General features: G+C 36.1%; 1 protein-coding gene across 1 annotated transcript in view; it reads left to right on the forward strand.

The window, feature by feature from the left end:
• LOC107703651 (AF4/FMR2 family member 2-like) overlaps positions 1 to 18,846 on the forward strand; it is a 248,303-nt gene that overhangs the window by 61,081 nt on the left and 168,376 nt on the right. The window contains exon 2 of the mRNA XM_016506365.1: positions 1,531 to 1,651. Coding sequence (XP_016361851.1) covers positions 1,531 to 1,651 — 121 coding nt within the window. The remainder of the gene's footprint in view (positions 1 to 1,530; positions 1,652 to 18,846) is intronic.

The raw sequence follows: 18,846 nt of genomic DNA on the forward strand, positions 1-18,846 counted from the left end.
TATATCACAGCATTTTTTGCTATTTTTCTCCCTTTATTTATTTATTTATTTATTTTAAACAAAACTATATTATTACTATTATTTATAATATTTGACTGTAAACTAAAATAATAATACTAATAATAACATTATTATTATTATTATTATAAGTCATAATGACATATAATCACAGCCTTGCAAACAAGCACATCCAACCTTGAGCTTTTTTTTTTAATCAGATTTTAAATTAAAATTGCTTTTTTCTTAATCTGAGAAATTGCGATTAATTATTTTCCCCTAGATTATGCAGCGTTACTTAGGTTGTTAAATTTTAGCCCATAAATTACACATAAAAAAGGCAAGAAACAACATAATAGCAAGTGCAAAAGTCAAAGTTGCAATTTCAAGATAAAAATTTACATTGTGAGATACAAAATACACATTTAACTTTTTTTTTTTTCATTTTTAATATTTTATATTCCACCATTCTATGGGATAATCAGGCTTCCAACCTTTCAAATCCCTCACCCTAAATTTGATAGTGAAAAGTGTCGTTAGCAAGCTAATTTGTTTTTAAGGGACAGCATATCTTTTGAAGCATGTCATGTATCCTTCACTGAGCAAGCGAGTGAATGACTGAACAAATGACCAGACGAGCACTAAGACATCCTCGTACATGTACACAATAAAACAGCCAAATAAAAATTCACCATTTCTATCACGCCGTTGTTCCTCCTCAGGGACCGATGCTAATGCTACAGCTAGCGGCTGTGGTGTGTGTCTGTTCCTGAGGGAGGTCTGCATTAACCTGGGGCCATTCTGCATTATGATAATGATAGAACCGAGTCTACGGGTCCTAATCAGCCACTGTCAGCCTATAACACCGGCCCCGGGGCCAACCAGCCACAGCTAGCATCGCGCACACTCAGCATAGCACCCCGCGTGTTTGTTTCCTCGCTAATAGATGACGTTTGCTAAACGGTAAGTCGTTTACGGATGTTAAATAACTCAGAAGAGGCCTGGAAGAGGCGCTGAGGAGCCGCTCGGATGAAGTCGTCATTATAATGAACGTAAAGAAACATACGAGGCTGACAGAGTCCCTCAGAGGGCGACGCTTGGGTTTTCATTTGTGAAATCATTTACTCCACACACTGAATTCGGGATTGTCAACTACCGCAGTATGACATCTGCCTTTGTTTAAAACAAGCTTGAATTTCCTGTAACAATCCCCCACACTGATTGCCATATGAGGTCCTTCAAATCTAAATAAACGCTCCCCGAGGCTCCAGCCCTTCTTACAGCGTTTCAAACAGAGCTGCCTCTTCCTGGCAGTCTCCTGTCTGTTCCTGTAAAGCATCTGTGCACCAATCCAGTTACTTTATCTCCTACGCCACGCTCTCCTCATCTGCTTAGTGTCAGCTCGGGCCTATTAGACAGATAAGGGCTTCCCTTGAATCTCTTACAGGCAGGGTTTTTTGCCGTCGATTTCTCGCATGCCAACTCGAATCACGCTCTTACTCTCTATCGTTCTTTCTCTCTCGTTTCCCGCAGTCATTACGAGCAGGACCGCTCGGCCCTGAAGAAGAAGGAGTGGGAGCGAAGGACACAGGAAGTGCAGCAGGATGAAGACTTGTTCTCTACCGGATTTAATCTGTTTGGTGAGCCGTACAAGGTAAGAGGCCCAATCAGAGTACACACACACACACACACACACACACACACACACACACACACACACCACACACACACACACACACACACACATCATCTGACACAGGGCATCACTCCAGCTAAAGGAGTTGGAGTTGCTCTCTTTACATCCAATATTTACTCAACTCCTGCCCTCCCTTGGGTTCAACTGGAATTGGTTTGAAGGAATGCTTATGATCAGGGTTATGTAATTTTTATTTTTTTTCCTTTAGATGCCTGAATTAGTTAGTTATATCTAAAACTGGATATAGGCATTTGAAAAATAACTGTGCTACATTTTAAAGGGATAGTTCCCCCAAACATGAAAATCCTTTCATTAATTACTCACCCTCATGTCGTTCCAAACTCGTTAGATCTTTGTTCATCTTCAGAACACAAATTAATATATTTTTGATTAAATCTGAGAGCAACTACCACTTTCAGTGCCCAGAAAGTTAGTACGTACATCGTTAAAATAGTCCATGTGACATCAGTGACATCAACCTTAATTTTATGAAGCTACGAGAATACTTTTTGTGCACAAAGAAAACAAAAATAATGACTTTATTAAACTTAATTTAAGGTTGAGCCACTGATGTCATGGACTATTTTAATGATGTCCTTACTACCTTTTTGGGCCTTGAAAGTGTCAGTTGCGTTGCTGTCTATGCAGAGTCTGAAAGCTCTCAGATGTCACGAAAATTATCTTAATTTGTGTTCCGAAGATGAACGAAGATTTTACGGGTTTGGAACTAACGTGAGGATGAGTAGTTAGTGACAGAATTCCTATTCCTTTAAAGTCAACGTGAAATGGTATTCAATTTTACTTCCATATTACTAGTTTATATTGTCAACGAATTACCAACGGAAATGTCTGTTAACATGTTTTTATGTTTACATTGATTCAACACAATCTCTTGACCCTCAGCAACTATTCTCCAGGATTATGTCCATGCCAACAGTTAATCTACAATGAATGACAGTCATGTGTAGTTATGCACGCATACAAATAAAATGAAAATAAATAAGAACTAAATAAAAGATTAAATGCATCTATCCATTTGACATCCATTAAGGGTTTAACAGAGATATTCAATCAAAAACAAGGCATTATTTATTTAGAGCCATTTTATCAAGTGCCAGACCTTAAAAAGAAGAAGAAGAAAAGAAAAAAAACATATATATATATATATATATATACTGTAATATATATATAAACTGCTCTTTTTTATTTTTTTAACAATAAAGCATTGGCTACATTAAAGGGATAGTTCACCCACAAATTTAAATTCTGTCATTAATTACTCACCCTCATGTCGTTTCAAACCCGTAAGACCTTCGTTCATCTTTGGAACACAAATTAAGATATTTTTGAGAGCAAAAATATAATAGAATAGAATAGAATAGAATAGAATCTGAGAGTTGTCTGACTCTGCATAGACAGCAATAGAACTGAAATGTTCCCAAGTCCAGAAACGTAGCAAGGAGATCTGTAAAATAATCCATGTGACATCAGGAGTTCAACCGTAATTTTACGAAGCTAGAAAAATACTTTTTGTGCGCAAAAGAAAAAAAAAAAAAGACTTCATTCAACAATTCGTCTCCGCAGCATCACGCTGTAGCGCCATTTTGGAGAATATCAGCTGGACGTAAACAGCGTATGCTGTTTTGTCACGAAAAGTATTCTCGTAGCTTCGTAAAATTACGGTTGAACCCCTGATTTTACATGGATTATTTTACAGATCTCCTTGCTACGTTTCTGGACCTGGGAACATTTTGGTTGTATTGCTGTCTATGAAGGGTCAGACAGCTCTCAGATTCTATCAAAAATATCTTAATTCGTGCTGAAGATGAACGAAGGTCTTACGGGTTTGAAACGACATGAGGGTGAGTAATTAATGACAGAATTTTCTGTCATTTTTGGGTGAACTAACCCTTTAAAGGGGTACAAAATACAAAAAAAAAGAAATAAATAAAAATAAAAAGTAAAAACTAGCTATACATATTACAAGTAAAAGAGAATATTCAACAATTTTGTCCAATGGTGCTTGAATTGTGAAAAGTTGCCATTACATACCCCAAATGGAGCCTGAACTGAATGCGAATTTGCGGTTAATTAAGAAAGTGGTGAACATTTCTTCCAGGCAATCAGGCTGTATTTATTTAAGCTTGTGCCTGCTGTGATTCAAAACCCGGACATGGAGGTGAAATATCAAATTCATGCGCAAGAGCATACCCAAATCGTAAATCTACTTTGTCAAATGTATCTTTATATGCTCGTATTGCCATAACCTGTATTACATTAACATAACTGCAGTATGGCAACTGTTAACAAGAAAGGCCATACCTAAATTACAGTGCTTACATAGCTATTTGGCTAACATTGATTTCCCTCCACATATGGCCTAGGTGACATCAGTCGAAAAGGAAAGTAGTTATTACACTTTTCTGGATGATGAAAACAAACAGGAATATTGCACACAGTTGAATTGTGGACAGAACCACCTGGAATGTGTCTAAAAGAAGTAAACAGGGATTCAGAACAGTTGAATGGCAGCAGAATAAAACACCTGCACTAAGATGCACTAACACTTTGGTACATGTCACCACTCAAGGAACATCACTTTCATTGTGTCAATACACGTCAAGTTCGCCCTTCCAGCCTCAGGTAGCTTATCTGTTTCCTTAGCCAGCTGTTAGCAAGGGCCGAGACAGACCATCTCAGAGAGTGAAGCACTGTCATTACGGCCGTCCCGAGGTCCTCAGGGGCCAGAGAGCAGGATCAATCTTCCCCTGGTCCTCTGTATTCAGTCAGAGCCTTTCACTCCGGAGCGTCATTACGACTGGAAAGCCTGGATGAGGATGATCTTACCGTCAGCACTTACTCATGCCTTAATTGTCCCATCTGTGTCATTTCCGCGATACTGTCATGTAAACAGATATGACGGGATGAGCCGTGACAGGTTAGGACAACATTTCACAGCTTTGGTTTTGATCCAGAACGGGGATTTACTCTCTTTTAATAGCAAGTTTTCACTTGAGCGTGGCTTGAAGGCTTCTTCTGGTTTGAGTGACAGCATCGCTTAGAGTTTGGCAGTTAAACGGCAGCGATATTTTCCCCGCCAAAGCTGTGATTGAGGGTTATTTTAGCTCGACCGAGTTGAATATACTGTGGAATAAAGCATATGTCAGCTTGTATATTTTAGTTCTGTCAGAGGACCTGTGATAATTGATGCAGATATGTAAAATGATTTATGAGCTCAGTTTACCATCGGGAACATCCGAGTTGAGTTTACTTGAAAAGCTAATTCCCTCATAAATGGTGTTCAAACATGATGGCGTGTCTGTAAACTGGAGCTTTGAAGCAAGGAATGCCTTTTTTGTAGAAGAAGGACCTGAAATTTCTCTGTTGCTTCCCACAGAGCAGCAGGAGAAAGATATAGTGCTGCCTTCTTTTTTTTAGGGCTAATTACAGTTCTCCTAAGACAAGACACGCTCTCTCCCCCTCCTTTTGGTTTCGCGTTTATTAATTTTTTTTCCTCCTTAACTTCATATCTGCATTCCCTCTCTCTCTCTTTCTCTAATCAGCTCTACACATGCCATTTATCTTCATCTGGTCCAGACCTCTTCCTCTTAGCCTCTGAAATTAGTTGCCTCAACATCAGAGCTCTCTGCTAAAAAACGACTTCAGCCTCGCATATATAAAGCTAAAATCTGGTCGCTGTCTGACCCGCTCAGAGTTTGAATGTGAGAATCATTGGTCTCTGAAATACTTACAGGGTGACATCAGGTGAAGGGTACATTTGTTGCTTCTTTTGCTTTATTTATATAGCGTTTGTAATAATGAAAATGGTCCCAAAGGAGCTTTACGAGGTGCCGAGACTAAATCCCCAGTGAGCAAGCGCAAGGTGTTTGTGATAATGAAAAACTCTCTAAGTAAGGACAGAGACTGGCTACAAGGTGACCGTGTCAGTCTGCGGTCGCTCAAGAAGAAAAACTTCATAAAAGCCAACAGTCATAAATCCAAGGCGTCTATTTTGTAATCTTTTTGTTATTTGTCCAAGAAACTACAGTGCCGCCAAACAGTTTTTGGACAATTAATAAACATTTAAATATAAATTCTTGTCAATTTTCAGTTGTCCATGCATATACACTATCGGTCATAAATTTGGAATGATTATGATTTTTTAATGTCTTTGAAATAATGATTTCTGAAAGATCATGTGATGCTGAAGACTGGAGTAATGATGCTGAAAATTCAGCTTTGCAACACAGAAATAAATAACATTTTACAATATATTCACATAGAAAACTGTTTTTTTATTTAATTAATTTTGCTATATTTTACAATATTACCATTTGTATTTGTATTGTATCTTTGATCATATAAATAAAAAGGTTTTTAGACAATTAAGACACATTTAAATCTAATTTCTAGTCATTTTACAGTTGTACATGTACATTGGTCATAGATTTGGAATAATTACAATTTTTTATGTTTTTGAAACTCTCTTATACTCACCAAGGCTGCATTTATTTGATTAAAAGTACCCCCCCTCCAAAAAAAGGTGAAAATTATTTCATTTTAAAAGAACGGTTTTCGTTTTTTTTTATATTTTAAAGTGAAAGAAAATAAATACTTTTAATCAGCATGGGCATATTAAATTGATCAATAAAGGCAACACAAGATTTGTATTCAATCAATAAATGAATCAATAAAATCAATTTCAATGTTGATAACAACAATAAATGTTGTTTGTGCATCATTTAGCATATTAGACTGGACTGGAGTAATGATACTGAAAATTCAGCTTTGCATCACGGGAATAAAGAACATTTTAAAATATATTAAAATACAAAACAGTTATTTTAATTGTAATTATATTTTACAATATTACCACTTGTATTTGTATTGTATTTTAAATGTATAAATAATATAAATAATAATAATAATAATACAAATTAATATTGCTTTATTAAACCAATACCACTTTTTTGTGGCACTGCAGTGCAAAAACCTCGCGACTGAGCCTTGAGAACACACCAGGAGTCTTGAGTAAGTAATTGTAATTCTTGTCAGCACAAACATGCCTCCTTTTTGTGTAAATTAGGCTTATTATAGATTTATTCACAAAAAACAGTGCTGTTTGCTTAGTGCAATTAACGTCGCATTATTAGGAAAGCAGGGGCTAAAATGACTTCTATTGAAAAAAGATGTTTGTTTAAATTTTCTATTGATCATGGCAGTTATTCATCAAATGATGGTGAAAAGCGTTATAAACAGGCATATATCCAGACGTGAGGTGTAGTGTGCACACTTTCAGCATTTTAAAGAGCTGATTCGGGTGATCGCAGTGGTGCTGGATTGTGTGCTCTGCTGCATCCTTCGTAATCTAGCACTGCAAGACGGGGAATTGTGCTGTGAAAATTGCATTCGGCACTAATTTTGTGGGCGCGTGTGCACCGTTACCTGATTTGTGTAATTCCTTTAGTGAATCGGGCACAAAAACAACACAGACAGCACATGCAAATTAACAGCACAATAAATGGGCACAATTCATTCTTACTGAATTCCCCCATTGTCTCAGTTTACTAGTGCACTGGACAAGGAGTGAGCCATTTCTAGAGCTGTCCAGTGCACTGAAATGCTCATTCCCTAGAAATTCCCAGAATGCACCTTAAAAAAAAAAAAGAAAAACAGTGAGCGTCAGTTGCTTTCTATGTTAACTTACCGGAAGTGTTGTCATGTCTATATGAATAAGTGTGTTTTGTTGCTGTTTTTGTTTTGGTTTTTACATAATAATGTTTATTTTACATTTTAAAAAATATGTAGATAGATCAATTAAAGATAGTTAAGTATATAATGTGTTTTGTATATGTGCATACATATTGCATGTATTATTTATGCATTTATTTATATATTAAGTGTTATTTTAGTATCATTTATATACTAATATTGTATTTATTAATATTTTCTGGTTTGATTTAAATTTTAGTGTAACTTTGAGTAATTTTGTTATGTGCTACTGTTATTTTTATTAGTTTTTCTTTTATTATTTCTACATCAAATTTTATTTCAGTTTTAGTCATTTAGGACTTCAACTTGAAATTATTATTATTATTATTATTATTTTGTTTAATAGTTGAGTTAAATTTTTTAATGTAATAGTTATATTTGTAATGGTAAATTTTAAATGTAAAATGTATTTTATTTTTCTTTATTTCAATTAATATATATAACATTGCTATTTATTAATTTAATATGAATATACGTATGTGTGGTATGAGAACATGTACAAAAACCATTTGACTCTAAATAGAATATAATGAAAATTATATTAAACTGGAACAAACACTAAGTTATTATTTATAATAATAATAATTATTATTATTATTTTATTTGACTCCAGGTTGTTAATAGTCTATGGCAAAAAATTAAAAGAGAGATTAAAAAAAGAAAAGGGGGGGGTACTCATTTGCATATGTCATTTGGTGTGATATTCTTATTTAATTCAATAAAAATGCATATACATTTCATTAAGGCACATTTATTCTAAATTTCGGAGACACTGTACATGAGCAATGTACAGGGGAAAAAAATGCACACTTGATAAATGGAGGCTCAAACCATTTCTGAGTGAGTTTGCATAGATAATGTAATTGTTCCTGGCCCACAGGAATGTGCTGTCCCAGCATTCCTCCCTGCAGCTGTGCGCTTGCATCACTCTCCTGAGTGATGTGCTGTGTTTTGAACCTGACTCCATTCAGCGAGCCACACTGTGTCCTGTCAAATGTGAGAGGGATTTGGAGCTCAAAGCGGCCGCTGAAGCGGAGCACAATGAAGGATCCAGACAGGAGCTCTGTGAGAGCATCTTGCCGCCGAAGATGCTGCAGTGTTTGAAAGATTAACAAGAAAAGCTCTACGTGAATATGAGTATGCCCTCAAAATGTGAACGAAAGTTAAAGATGCCATATGTAATAAGGCATAAAAATACCGTAATATATTTGCAGATATTTAGGAAATCTGCTAAGTTGACATCTTCAAAAAACAATGCTACAGCAGTAATTCTGCTTTGAAATGTGTGTTCCATGTCGGAATGTCTGTTTTGTTTTGGTCTGTTTGACTCCGCCCACTGCCAATTTACCAACCCGATCTCACGGCAATTCGTACATATTTTACAAGGTGGCTAATTCATACAAATCCATACAACCTCACTCGTACAAATTCATGTTTTTTGCTAAATCGTAAGTATTTTACGAGTTGCAAAATTCGTATGAATTCGTACGACCTACACCTAACCCCGCCCCTAAACCTAGCCATCACTGGGGTCTCGATAAATCAAACAAAATCGTACGAGTAAAGTCATACAAATTTGCCACCTCGTAAAATATGTACGAATTGGTCGTTAGATAGCATTGAATTTACCCAATAGTATTTTGACTTCCCGGGTTGCCAGTTAGCTGATAACACAGCGTATTGCAGCCATGGAAGTGAACAAATGAACTGGGACAGAGATTGCGAATTCTACCCAACCTAAAAAGCCTCTGCGTCGATTTAAAAATCTCTATGAGCAAAGGCATAATAAAACACGGATAAATCAACTCGTCAACTTACAGTATTAGGCTTGTCGCCTTCCATTGTCAATTGTGCTCGTTCCTGTTGCGTATTCTTAATCTGGCAAACCACGTGAGAAAAAAATACCAATACCAATTTCAACCACTAGCTGCTAACCGCACCTCTAAACATTTCCCTCCAAATGGTAACTGTAATTGCGCTAAATATTTAACAACCTTATCGTGTCGCAAGTCAATACGAACATTCCTCTTCTTGAGAGCTAGGACATGAGTGCTTCGTTTTTTATGCTCTTCGTGCTCTTTGCCGCCCTCCACCCCCCGACCACTCATCTAAGGCTGCTATTAGCTAATCCCCCTAAATCCTGTTTAATGGAACTGTGCCGTTAACAGCTATTTGAGACTAATTTACTGGTTCCCAGATCGCTTGGCACCTTCAAAGCAGTTCCAGTGGTACTAGCGCCATAGCTCGAGTGCCCTCCGTGCAAGGCTGTTTTTAAAAGCTTACAGCTAGCCAAGGTCAGAAATCTGGAGCGACTCCAAGAGTTTTCTACCACCCCAGTCACAGACAGACTTTTCTCTTCTTCTTTTTTTTTGCCCCAAGGCAAATATTCCCAAATTACCCTCTACCACAAGCAACTTGCTGAGTCAAATGCACTAAATGGACGAATAGACATCTACCTGTGCATGTTCGCACAATGCCTTGTTTCTGTTTCTTTTACCTACCAGGTTGTTTTGTGGTTAGATCTGGATTGCGTAGAAAGGTTAGTACGTCTGAATCGAATAAAATCAGTCTAATGCTCGGTCTCAGGAGTGATTTGAAGTTGTTGTGCTCGAGTGTGTATTTAGCTCGACTCAGTGGGAATTGTTGTTATGGCTGCCTTGTTTTTGCCACCAGGTTCACTTGGCGACAGTGTTTTTTTCTGTTGTTCCTAATTAAGGAGTGAATGCAGTACAAAAACACATTGAACTTCGTCATCATCAATTAAGTGTGCCTTTAATGCTCGTGTTCTTGTGGATGATTCATATTAAGAGATGCAACAACCTTTAAAGATGTTAAAGTCAACGCGAAACAGAACTTGCAACCAATTTTAGTTCTATAATGTGAGGCATTTCTGAATGAAAATGTAAATTCAACCAAAAAAAAAAAAAAATGTAGGGTGAAGAATTGGTTGGATCATGAAAATTGTTTGCAATGTATCAGATGGTTGGAGGGGGTTAAAACTAAAATCACATTAGCAAAATTCAGTGAGCAAAAAAAAAAAAAGGAAATAGTGTAGATGTTTGAAAGACAGCTTGTTGGTTGACGCACTGACTTCACTGGACCAACTTGAACACAAGTGAAAGGAGCTTTTCTGCCCTCATGCAGAACTCAAAAATTATGTGGATTCCTATTGAAATTAATGGATTTTGCCAATTAAATTTTGCAGAGTGACATTAAGTCAACTTAGTGACATTAGTCAGAAGGGAAAGTTGTTTTCTTCATTATGAAGACAGGCATTGGGCCTCATTCATTAATGCAGTACAAAAACACAATGAACTTTGTCATCATCAATAATGTCTGCTTTAATGCTTGTATTGTTATGTTCATATTAGAGGATGCAACAACCTTTGTAGACATTGAAGCCAATGTCAAACATAACTTGCATTCTTGATTTTATCCATCAGGAATTGATTAGATGATGAAAAGTGGTCTCTATATAACAGTTGGTTGTAGGGGTTGAAAAATAACGCACACTAACAAAATTTCAATGAAATTTCATTAGCAAAAAACATACGTTGTCAATTGTAAAATTGTGTAGCTATTTAAAAACAAAACAAACGTCAGTTTTAAACCAAGCAGCTTTTTGACCAACTTGAACACGAACTAAATCTGTGTGAAGAACTTGCGCGAAACTCCAAATTGCACGTATTGAAATGACTGGATTTTGCCTGAAATTCTGCTGAGCAACGGTAAATGTGACTCATTAACTAATAATTTCATACTTTTTGCACAAAATATATGTCCTCATGCTAAATTCCTTAGGTTTATGAATCCAAATTATTCTAAATGAGGGAATCTTTAGATAATAATTTGAAAAAAAAAACAAACAAAAAAAAACACGTGGCCAAACCATAAGCATTTCCATGAATATTGCATTTGAAAACGTTTGTGTGTTGTGTGGGTTTAGTTTTTGAGTGTTGCTGAGGTTTCGATGCTGTTTGACTGATATCTGGAGGTATTGCCACTTTCATTACCATCCCAGTTGTTGGTTTTCTGGCCATGGGACAAAAGCCCTGAGTGCTCGCAGCAGATGGGCACACGGCCCTTTTGTAAACACTGCCAATGTCTTGTCAAGGATAGACAGCACACACACACACACACGCACACACACTCGTGCATCATGTCAAACAACAGACTGCAGTCTATTTCTAATTTAAAGTAGTTAAACTACAGTGTGTTAGATGTTGTACTTTTTTTCTATATTAGTGTAATATGCAGAGTCAACTATAAGTAACGGTACAGGCTAGATCTGGTCCTTCTTCATTTTATGAAGAAGTACAATAAGCAGAAAAAGCATATATGTATAGTCTAGTTTTTTTATTATTATTATTGATAAATGCGATGGAATTGAAATGACACAAAACTAAATTTGTTTTAATTAAATTGTTCTTATTTTATACTGTCTCTATAAAAGTGAATTGTTGATTCAACCAATTTCCTCAAAACACTGATATATTACATTTGGAACTGCATGCTAGCATACTACTCTAAATTTGAAATATATCTATGCTAGTATGTGGTTCCACATTCAGCAACTGTCTTTATGTTTCATTTACTGAATCATTACTCAACTGCTTCATTCAAAGGCACTGATCATTCATTCAGGATTAAAACACTACTTTGAGATTGCATTGAGATTATATTATTTGAGCAGCATTAATAATACTACTACTATTGACTTTTTAGCAGGTTTTCAAACTGGTTTTCCAGACACTCCCTCATCTGGTCTACTAGTGATCCACCCCAAACTCACATAATTTGTTGAGTCAATAGTGGAAATTCCTTCAAAATATTTGAATGCAAGTGTTAGGATGTCATATAAAAATCCTGTGTTGATATACAAAAGTGTGAATAAAAATTCTAAAATGTTTATGAAAACAAAGGTTGAAAATTTGAAGTAGATTTTATTTGATATCCAAAAAAATAAAAAAGTAATGTGACTGAATAGTATTGTCAATCTCTAGCCAACTTCAGGTTCATCACAGCTTCTTGTCTGCACCCTCTAAAACACAATTTATGACATTTAATAAAACAGTGGCTTCCCAAATGTCTACAACCTCCATTTATACTTAACGCCAGTTTTGCTGAAAGTGACGGCATGGGAATCGTAGATCATAACTTGGATGGAAACGTAGAAATTCCCAACTCAAATCAAGCCAATGCAAATCTACTGCATGATGAGATACTCATCATCAGTCATTTAATGTTCCTATCCAGCATGTCAGCCTAAAAGACGATTAATAGCTCCTAAACACATCTGATTCGTTTTCACGACTGAACTGATTGTTTATATTGAGGTTCTTGTTAACATCCATTAAGGGAAATTCTTTGAAATACTGAGAATTCGCTGGTGAAGCTGGAAAGCGTCAGCAATTGAGAGAGAAAACAAAGACTCTCATTGTGCGTGTGAATAGCCTGCGCAGAGTGGTAGCGCCCAAGTACCCAAATCTCTAGAACACACAGTGTCTTTTTAATATGACCCTATTAAACTGCTGGTCCCACCTAAACAAACAAACCAACACACAGTTAGGACACAAACATTCACACAGACATGGACGCATATCTATCAAGAAGCCTATCTACAGTACTTTTCTCTTGATGAGGCTGTCCTCTGTTTTGCCTTTATGAAACTGTTCATGTGTTCATTTTGGCCTGATTTCACTCTGCCACAGGGCTGTATTTCACAGTTCAAAGAATTAAGTCAGTATGAGTCATTACAAGCATTTACCAAGACTTTGTGGAGTGTTTTAAAGAGGCAGCTGACACTGGAGCACTCAAGTATGTTTAAGTAGGTAATCTGTCCTTGTCTTAAGTAAAGAAGGCCACGAGGGGAAGAAGAATGCTTGCCTTTTTTCCCAAGATGCTCCTTCCGGGCAATTAAGTAATGGCCATTACAAAGTCTCTTGTATCCCTTAAAACTTCCGAGTACTGAAAATCACATTTGAAAAGTGAATAATGTCACTGAACCCCCTAATTGCATACTAAAATACTTTAATCAAGGAATGATAGCAGTTGTGATAATGCATGTTATGTTTCATTCTTAAAACTTTTAGTGTACATCAAAGTCAGCAGTGTTTTTTTGAGTATGATTGCTCTTGTGTATCAACTTTGCCTCCGGTTTTCTCTGAGATGAGGCCATTGTTGATATAACGGAAGTGTAACACAGTTCGTAGTTCGGGAAGAAGGAGGCGGGAACCGGCGAACTTTCAAACAAAACTTTAATAATAAAATAAACACAAAATAGCGCGACAGCGCCTCGCGGACGACTGTCGCGCACAAACAGAACCAAAACACAAAATAAAATCCAGGCCTGGTCCTCTCTCGTCCAACACTGCCGTCACTCCTCCTTTTATCCTTCCGGAGCTCCTCCGTGGGACTCGAGACCGGTGAGTGGCGCAGGTGTCGCGCATTAGCAAATACTACACCGGCCACGGTCCGTTCCCACGGCTCTCGACCCCGCCCCTCTCGTCACAGGAAGAATATAGAGATATAACATTGTGTTGAAGCAGCTCAGATTATTTTGATTGAATTGGATGAGAAATGTTCCCAGCTCACAGAACATTAATGGCAAAGTTCTCTCAAAGCTATGAACATTGAATGTTGTTCATTCAAAATTATCTGGTTTTTAATGTTCTCAGAACATCAGAATTACACATTATTTATACTTCATTCATGGAACTTTTTTACTGAAATGTTTTAGTTGGATGTTGATGTAACAGGTTACTTGTTTCAGAATGTTTAGAGAACATTGAAAAAGTAATGGTCCAATTATGACTGCAAAATGATCAAATGGAATGTTCCCTTACCATTCACATAAAAAAAAAGTTTTTTTTTTTTTTTAATGGATGTTTTGAAAGTTCAGAGAACATAAGGTTTTATAGCTTATTTGGAATGCTAGCAGAATGTTCTTAGAACATATTTTTTTGTTAGCTAGGTTGGAGGTGATATTCAGATCTCTGCCTTTGATTAGTATGTAAGAAAATTATAGCTCAATGAAAAATTCTAGAGGTATGTATTGAAATTCAAAAGGAGATATATGAAGTTGTGTTGTGTTAATAATGTACTATGAAAAATTATAGAAACTGGAGCTCTGATCTTTTTTTCTTACAAGTTAATTTGGATGACCATTCATTCATTCATTCATTCATTCATTCATTCATTCATTCATTCAAAATATGTCTGCCTTTTAATTTACTTATTTGTTTTTATGTAGTACATCCTAAAACCTCTCCTAAACCTACTAGACATTTTAAAGTGTTTATATATTCCAATGAACACTTTAATTAGCTAGTAAAAGCTTTAACCGTCAATGTAAGTACACAATTAATCATTCATAAATGGCTTGTCCATAACTTTAAGAAACTTTGAACATAAATGTCAGCAATTAACGCTTTAAATGAGAGCATTTCTCTCTTTCTCACCTTCCCCCGAGCTGGAACTGCCGTGTAGAATGCGTGTCTGGCTGCGCTCCAGCACTCAAGCAGTCGAGCTCACACAACAGCTCTTTGTGTGCGCCCCAGATGGATTTTCCCTGACATTGACCGAACCGCCTCGTCTGGTAGGTTCACGCACTCCTCTCACTCAAGAGTGTCCCTTTCAGATCTTTTACTCTAAAAACACCAGAGCAGAGCCACACTGGCCCACATTCCCATCCAAGTTCTGCCCAAGAACGTCGCTCGCGTCATCTGTACAGAGAAATGACAGTGGACACAGATTTATATTATTGTATGAAATTTTGGTGACACTTTGCCTAATGCATTTATATAATGCATTATAAAAGCATTTTGTAATTCTTGTAGTGCACTTTATAATGCATTGCATGACCTCAAGAATAACTGTAACCACATTTATTGTTCATTTCATATCTATTCATTGTTACACCTTTAGAAAGTGTATTTTAGTAAATAACATGACAAGATGTTTCAGATGTAACAAGGAACCTGCAAACATTATAATGCATTTTAACATTACAATTATTTATGAAAAGATATAATGCATTAGAATGTACATTATGAACACCTTTATAGATCAAGGCTTTAAGTAAAGTGTTAACAAAAATGATTGTATGATATGTTTATTGTGTAAAAATAAAAAAAGTCCATAAAATGACAAGGATTAATAGTTGAAAATGTGGTAATATTAAAAAAAAAAAACTTTTCCAAAGCTCAACACAAACGTTTTTGAATTGGAGAGAAGTAGTGTCAATCCTCCCTTAATAAAAATGTTAGAATTTTTAATAATTGTGTTTATTCTTTTTCTATCCATCTATTCAAAATTGTGTATAATTACATTTTATAATTTGTGTTTAGTAGTTTTATCCTGAAAATTGATATAAAAATGGAAATGGAAATTGTGTTGATTTTAATCTGTTGTCTTTGATGCCATCAATGTTTAAAAAAAAAAAAAAAGGTGACTCATTTTGTTCACAAGCGTTTGTGCAACTTTTTCCCAATAAAAAACACTAAATTGCGGCTTTGCTGGGATAAAATATAAATGAAAGCTACTGGCTAGTAACGAATGAATTAATGAAAATTGCATTCATTAAACTTTTTAAAGAGGAAAACCATATTTTTGTGATTCAGAAATGTCAATATAATAAATCTCTGAATAACAACCATAGTTAATCAGGTTTTATTGCTGACATTAGTGCTCAGGCTTTATTAGGTTAGAGGTCAGTCTTGATGTTAGACTGAGAAGATCTAGAATCAGATCCTTTGTTGTGTATAAGGTCACATGTTAAACGTCCAATGCATAATTCCATCACTGCTTTAATAGCCTATGCTGGTCGTGCATCATTTAACATTATTTGTTTATTGACTGTTTATGTTGTTGAAAGCCATAACAGATGCATTTGCATTTTAGAAGAGCTGCACTGTTATTAATGTAGCAAATACATGTGAAATGCTAATAGATTTATCTCTCTACTTTTGCTTCCTGGGATTAACGTAGCCTTTAATTGTATCCGTGGACAAAAGAAGCACACACACATTTAGTTATTTATTGAGTACCTCTACATTCAGACTCTTTAAAATGAAGGTGCTGGTATGAGCCTTTGAATAAAGGAAAATGTAAATATAGCGATGAATACAGGAGTAAAGGCCTGAGCGTTAAAAAGAATGTTGCTTATTATGCAAGTAATCAGTGGGGGGGTGGGGTAGCATCTTTCTCTTCTGTAGAATGCTGTGCAACTAATGATGTGCCTAAAAGATAACGATTATTATAAAATGGACTCTTGTTGTGAGCCAAAGCCGAATAGTATTGGACAGACATTTCTGGAGAGGAGAATACTGTATCTTTTTGCACGCCCTAAATTCAGGAGATGTTTGCAAACATTATGTAGATCAGCACACAGGCACGGATAGGAATGGCACACAAACAGAAAATTCTGAATAGATTCTAAATACAGCGTCTCGCCATTTCTGTGATCACACGTTGCTGGATTTCATAAATATTGACTAGCATCATACGAAGAGCTGGTGGGCATCTCAAAACTATGTTAATGGTCTAGTCAGCAAAAGCTCGGGATAAATTCTCAGTTTCTTTATACTGACAAATGCAGTCTTTAGATCTGTCCATACTGAGAAAGGTTCTGTGAACACACTAAACACACTCCTTGACTTGGCATTCACACTCGCAAACATAGGGTGTTGCTTTTGGGGTATTATGAAGTTTTTGTGGATTGTTTTATCTTTATCTTTATCTTTATATTTTGTCTTAATTTTCCAGACCACTGACATTTGCAATACAGCTGAATGTTCTTTAAATGTTCTTTCTTTATTTATATAGAACTATATAAATACAACTAAGTTGCCCAAAGTGCTTTACAAGGTACACATAGAAAATAACACATTAACATGAAGTAAATAGCGTTAATAATAATAATAATAATAATAATAATAATACAGTCCTAAAGCAACACCCATTTTAAAATGCCATAGAGAATAAATTAATTTTTAATTTGGATCTAAAAATAGCCAGAGTCGGTGCCGTTCTGATAGCTAGTGGCAGCTTATTCCACAGATTTTGACCACTCACCGCAAACGCACGATCACCCTTGAGCCTAGATCTAGTTCTGGGCACTGTTAGGAGTGCCAGATCACTGGATCTAAGTGATCTAGAGGGAACATGTCTTACGAGGAGATCTGCAAGATAAGGTGGAGTGCGGTTATTAATAGACTTAAATACCATGACCAGGATTTTGAACTCAATTCTGTATTTTACAGGTAGCCAATTCAACGAAACAAGGATGGGAGTGATATGTTCATATTTCCGTGTCCGGGTCAGGAGTCTAGCAGCAGCATTCTGGACTAGTTGCAGCCGATCTAGAGATGACTTATTAATACCGCAGTAAAGCGAGTTGCAATAGTCTAGGCGGGAAAATATCAGCGCATGAATGATTTTCTGAGTATCTGAAAAATTTAAAAACGGCTTAACTTTTGCGATTTGACGTAGATAAAAGAAGCAAGACCGAACCACAGAACTAATTTGTTTATCCATTTTAAGCTCATTGTCAATTTGGATGCCCAGATTTTTGACACACGATCTCATGTTTGGTTCAAACTTTTTTAGTTCCGTTTTAAGGACTGCCATAGCAGATACTGACCCAAATAGAATGATTTCCGTCTTAGATTCATTAAGATGGAGAAAATTTGAGGACATCCACTTCGTGAGATCTTTAAGACAGGATGTCAGGGTTTCTAAAGCCTTTGCATTTCCTTTTTTAATTGGCATGTATATTTGTGTGTCGTCAGCGTAGCAATGAAACGCTATCCCATCTTTCGCAAGAATATCGCATAAAGGTATCATATATAAAGATAATAAAGTTGGAGCTAAAATGGATCCCTGCGGAACTCCGCAAGCAAGATGCGCCATGGAATAAGCGAAATTATCAATGTTAACTGAAAAAGAACGGTTAGTCAAATAAGATATAAACCATTTTAGAATGTTTCCCTGCAGACCGATACAGTGTTCTAAACGGGAAATAAGAATAGAGTGATTAATAGTATCAAACGCTGCTGATAGATCGAGAAGTATGAGAACCACAGAATCGCCAGAGTCGACTGATAGATAGATGTCATTTAATACTTTAAGAAGAGCTGTTTCGGTGCTGTGCTGGATTCTAAAGCCTGACTGAAATGTATTGAGAATAGAGTTACTACTATAAAAGGCAAATTTGAAATGAGTCTAAAATTAGACAGTAAAGCTGGATCTAAATTCCCTTTTTTTAGTTGAGGTCTGACTGTTGCATGTTTTAACTGATCTGGTACAGTTCCAGTGCTAAGACATTTATTTATAAGAGACAGCAAACTAGGTCCAAGCGTCTTTACAATCTGTTTAAAAAA

This window comes from Sinocyclocheilus anshuiensis, unplaced genomic scaffold (genome assembly GCF_001515605.1).
Source record: "Sinocyclocheilus anshuiensis isolate Anshui unplaced genomic scaffold, SAMN03320099.WGS_v1.1 scaffold1027, whole genome shotgun sequence".
NCBI classification, from domain to species: Eukaryota; Metazoa; Chordata; class Actinopteri; order Cypriniformes; family Cyprinidae; genus Sinocyclocheilus; species Sinocyclocheilus anshuiensis.